The sequence below is a fragment of the Microtus ochrogaster genome, chromosome 7, assembly GCF_000317375.1.
Source record: "Microtus ochrogaster isolate Prairie Vole_2 chromosome 7, MicOch1.0, whole genome shotgun sequence".
NCBI classification, from domain to species: domain Eukaryota; kingdom Metazoa; phylum Chordata; class Mammalia; order Rodentia; family Cricetidae; genus Microtus; species Microtus ochrogaster.
Window position 1 is genome coordinate 24554624 of NC_022014.1, and position 5388 is coordinate 24560011.

General features: G+C 48.5%; 1 protein-coding gene across 1 annotated transcript in view; it reads right to left on the reverse strand.

Annotated features, from left to right (window-relative positions):
* Ccdc92b (coiled-coil domain containing 92B) overlaps positions 1-5388 on the reverse strand; it is a 34640-nt gene that overhangs the window by 5144 nt on the left and 24108 nt on the right. Inside the window, exon 3 of the mRNA XM_013347457.2 lies at positions 1657-1704. Coding sequence (XP_013202911.1) covers positions 1657-1704 — 48 coding nt within the window. The remainder of the gene's footprint in view (positions 1-1656; positions 1705-5388) is intronic.

Below are 5388 nucleotides of genomic sequence, written 5' to 3' on the forward strand. Positions count from 1 at the left end.
AAAAAAAAAAAAAAAAGAACTCCTTGTCTAGTATCAGGGAGGAGTAAGTGTTCCATCTTTCCAAGCACAGAGGCACCAATAAGTGTCCATGATTGCCAAAGGAAGATGTGGACAGTCAGCTCAAGTCTAAGTCCCTGTGTGTCCTAGCTGATCTTCAGCTGCACGCAGCAATCTACGGGACTTTAATGGTTTAGCTTAAAAATTTCCAGCCTTCTTTGCTTTCGTGAGTTTTTGATGTGTAAGAACTGCGACACACCAGTACGGCCGGGAGTCAACTTTCTCCTTTCCTTTCTTCATCCCCACTCCCGCCCCAACAATGGTCTCATGGTGTAGCACTGTCCGGCCTGTGCCACCATGTCCAGGTTTCTCTGTCCTGGGACTCACTTTGTAGGCCAGGCTGACCTTGAACTCACAGAGATCCGCCTGCCTCTGCCTCCTGAGTGCTGGGACTAAAGGCATGCGCCACCACCACCTGGCCCTTTTCTCAGTTCTTTATTTATTATGTATACAGTATTCTGTATTGTGTGTATGCCAGCAGGCTAGAAGAAGGCACCAGACCTTATTACAGATAGTTGTGAGCCACCATGTGGTTGCTGGGAATTGAACTCAGGACTTTTGGAAAAGCAGGCAATGCTCTTAACCACTGAGCCATCTCTCCAGCCTCCTTTTCTCAGTTCTTAAGAATTCTTTGGGCACTGGCTTAGTGGTTCATGGTTGTAATATCAGCACTTGGGAGGTTAAGACTGGAGGATGGCCACAAACTTGAGGCTAACCTGGTCTACACAGTGAGTTCTAAGTCATTTGGGACTACAGAATGAGGCAGTATTCCAACACAAAACAGTCTCCATGGCACCACTGTGTACTCTAGACTGGCCTTGGGTCTGAAATCCCATGGTGAAGAAACCTGCTGAAGACTGAGACACCCTGCCTCTCCAGTGGTACCACCAGAATCCCCTGGACCTGCCAGACACAGGGGGGTAACTGGACCAGCTGGCCCCAGGCCACCCAGCTGCTTCATCTTTCCTTGTTTGGGGACAGACTCTCTTACGTAGCTCCAAAAGTATTGAAACTTGTTATGTAGACCAGGCTAGCCTAGAAATTGCAGATCTATCTGCCTGCCTCTGCTTCCCAAGTGCTGGGATTAAAGATGTGTGCCACACTGCTCTGCCCAAATGAGGCTTTAAAAAAAACAAACTTTAATTTTGGATTTTTATGGTGGCATTCATTTCATGAGTGTGTACATGTGTTTGTGTGTGTATATACCACTATTGCGGGGGGCAGAGGTCTGTTGGGCATCTTCCTTTTTTGCTCTTGAAGGTAGAGGCAGAGGTTGAGGAGTTCAAGGCCAACCTTGACTGCATAGAGAATTAGAGGCCAGCTACGTGAGGACTTAATCTCAAAAAATCAAAATCTGGTCCAGCAAGATGGCTCAGCAGGTAAAGGTGCTTGCTGTCAAACCTGATGACCTGAGTTTGATCCCTGGAACCCATACGGTAGAAGTAGAGAACTGACTGACTCCCCCAAAGTTTTCAGACTTCCACATGTGTGTGTCCCATTCCCATAATATATTAAACATTTTAAAGACAATTGGTGAAACTCAATCTTCCGGGCTTCATGCACCTCCCTCCCAGCAGAGCTCAGAGCTATTTCTCTTACCTTGCTGGTGAGACTGGACCTCTCGCATCTCCAGGTCATGGGTCAGTTCTGGGGAAGAGAGAATAGAGGGGTTTGTGTGTGCACAAGTAGGTGTGTGTGTCAGGAAGTCACAACTGAGTTAGTGGAAGGGCAGACCCGCAGATACAATCTCCACTCCCGCTACAGCTGCTTCGCATCCCAGCAAAGGCAAGAGTCATGCTGAAGGCAGACAGCCTGGGCCCGGGGATTCCAAGCCCAGAGATCTTTCTAGCAAAAGCTTTGTGCATAGGCTTGGATACAGTGACTACCTTTGTGGGCAGAAGAGCCTGGCTTATTTAGGGGATGAGGGGGTGTTTGCCTTTTCCTAAGGGATGATATGGTTATGGAGGACTCTTGTGACCTATGCAAGCTTAGTTTCTTGATGAATGCTGCAGTGCCCAGAGATACCTGGAGAGCAGCGGAAATGGACAGAAGCTATTTGCTAAGCTGAACACATGTGACACTAATTTCATAGCCAGTATTGTACCTGTATTACTGCCAGGAGATCCCGACTGTTTCCTAAACACCATGTGACCACTATGCAAGAAGGGTTTAAGGAGGACAGTGCCACCTAGTGGTAGAAGATGTACCAGGCATTGGTTTGGTGTTGGAAGGGGAGGGATTTCCAAGCTAGGGAATGCCACCACCAAGGTCACTGGCATAGGACAAGTTCTCCTGGGTGCTGGTGGCCCAGCTATCTCCGTACCTCTGCTTATTTTTATTTTGGTGCTCCCAATGCCCCCTCTATCTCTCAGGGCATCTGTTATTTCAGCCCCACCTCCTGTCCCCTATCTCCTAGAGTTCGGACCAGGCAGGAGTGTACAACTCAATGACACAGAAAATGCTTAGCATACAAAGCTGCAGAGAAACCCTGTCTCGAAAAGCCAAAAAAAAAAAAAAAATGCTTAGCACTCCTGGTTCTGGGTGCTAATTCCCACAGCAGTAGAGGCAGTGTGCTGGGCTGGGCAAAGGGCAGAAGGAAGCCAGGAGCACCTGCATATGCCTTCAGGGATGAAGTCCAAAGAAAGGAAGTGGCACCTCTCTGGGACGGCTGCCCATCATCTCCCAGACAGGCAGGCCTGTGGCCTTAGTCTGCTCCCCTTCTCCCCTCAAAACGCTCTTAGGGACCAGGGGCTTTGCTAGAAGTACCCTCTCTGGGGATGCCTCTTGTTGCTGGGACACGGAAAGCTCTGGGTACCTTAGCTATGACCGGAGCCTGAACCTCTTCCCTGGGGCCACTCTTCCCTGGAGGCCTTTGAGGCCTCCATCCCTAGAACTCTTTGGAACCAACTCCTCCCTTCCTCCAAGGTCTATGAAATGGCCTAAGGGACCTTGGCTCTGCCACTAACTTCTCAATGGCTGATTTCTTTCAACCATTAACCACAGGACTGAGATATGAGGAGACAGAATCCCAGCTGGGCTCCACACCCCCATCTTCCTCTTTGCATGTGTGTGTGTTTTAGATAGGATCTCACTATGTATTCCTGGCTGTTCTGGAACTTGCTCTGTAGACCAGTCTGGCCCTGAACTCACAGAGATCCCTCTGCCTCTGCCTTCTGTGTTCTGAAGTTAAAAGTGTGTGCCACCATGCCAGGCTTCCTTCATCTTTCTCGACCCATCTTCTGATGAGAATCCTTGCAGGTTATATAAACATTATATGAAATCAGCACATGGTAGGGTCCTGGATCAGTAAGGATACTTCTCTGAACCTTAGTTTTCTCATTTGGAAAATGGCCACAAAACAGCACCTCTCTTACAAGGGTCTGGTGCCAGGATGCAATGGAAAAAAACAGAGGATTTAGCTTAGGGCTAGGTCAGCACTTAAGGCTCAGGGGCGCTTGTCATTAGCCAGGCTATCCCATCAGCCCAGAATTTACTTCTACTTCTAAGACCCATGTTCTCCATTTTCATCTGGCTTTCCAGGCAGCCTGCCCTCGAATCCCCTTCAGGCTCTTCCCTCTATTTTCTCTGCACTTCCCACTGGAAGGAGGTCTGAACTGGTCATCTCAGTCCCCAGAGTGGCGGTTCCAGACAAGACCAGAGTTATTTTTATCTCCTTAATCAATAACCAGGAGGCTCCAAGCCCAGGCTCACCTGAGAGCCAGAGAGGGCTAGAGGGCCCTCGAATCCTGCCCGTCATGTTGTCATGGGAACTATCCTGTGTCCAGAATGGAAAGACCCAGGTCTTCAGAATTAGGGAAAAACAAGAAGAAATGAGAGGATCTGCGGTAAGATTTTTGAGTCTCCTGTTTTCCTCTGATACTGCCCTTGTGATAAAAAAAAAGTGGCCTCCGGGGGCCATCCAGTCACTGGGGAGATAGATGGCCAGGAGCCTAGCTTGGAATGGAGCAAATGGATCTGTGTCTAGACTGCTCACGTTCTGTTAACACGGAGAGCTGAGCGGTTCACTGAAGCCTCCTAGCTTTGGGCAAACAGAGAGGTAGAGAATGTTCAGAAAACCGCACAGCTGCTGGTTTTAATCCTGGCTGTGACACTAGCATATGTTGTATGACTTTCTCTCTCTGGATCTTGGTTTATCGCTTTCACAATAAAGAAATTGGAAAAAAAAAAAAAGAAATTGGAGCCTGGTGATGGTGCACGCTTTTTATCCCAACATTAGGGAGACAGAAGCAGGTGGATTTCTGTGAGTTTGAGGTCAGCCTGGTCTACATATTGAGTTCCAAGACAGCCAGGGCTACACAGTAAGGAGGAGGAGGAGGAAATAAATAAATAGATTAGCAGGAAATTGGGTTCTCCCAACTGACACATCCCTCGAGCACAACAGCCTGCATTGGAGCTAAGTGTGGTGGCTTATATTTATAATCCCAGCACTTTTGAGGCAGAAAGATTAGAAGTTCAAGACCATCCTAGGCTACTTAAGGAGTTCAAGGCCAGCCTGGGCTATGAGACTTTGTATCAACAAACACACATCAAGCCTACATTTGGAGATACGTGAGCACTTGGGTCACAGTCCTGCCTCTGAATGGCCTGGGCACTTGAGGCTGTAGACCCAAGCACAGAAGCCAGCTCTGACATTTCCATCCACTCTTTTCCTGCCTCTTCTCTGCTCGCAAATGTGATCAACTGTCAGGCCCTTTTCCTTCCAGCCATTTCCCACTAGCTCTTTGCCTCTCCCAGAGCCTCCCATCAGCATCACCACACATATCTAGCCTCTCTCGGCCACAGTTCACCGTCTCTGCTGTGAGACCAGAAGTGCTGAAGGAGAAGCATCCAGCTGCTCCAAACAGTTCACTGGTTCTTGTTCTCTACTGCCCAAGGGGACAAGACAAATTCGCAGCTCTCCCTGCATTTGTCAGGGTCTCCAGGATCTGCCTCCAGCTGGATTTCTCGGTTTCTTTCTTCCTTCCTTCCTTCCTTCCTTCCTTCCTTCCTTCCTTCCTTCCTTCCTTCTTTCTTTCTTTCTTTCTTTCTTTCTTTCTTTCTTTCTTTCTTTCTTTCTCTTTCTTCTTCTTCTTACTTCTCAGTGTCTCCTTCCTTCCTTCCTTCCTTCCTTCCTTCCTTCCCTCTCCCCCTCCCCTTCCCTCCCATCTTTTTGAGACAGGGTTTCTCTGTGTAGCTCACTGCCCTGGAACTCACTCTGTAGACCAGGCTGACCTCGAACTCAGAGATCCAACTGCCTCTGCCTCCCAACTTGGATGCTGTGTGCCACCGGAGTCTGGCTTCTTTTTTTTTTTTTTAGGAGTGTACATATTC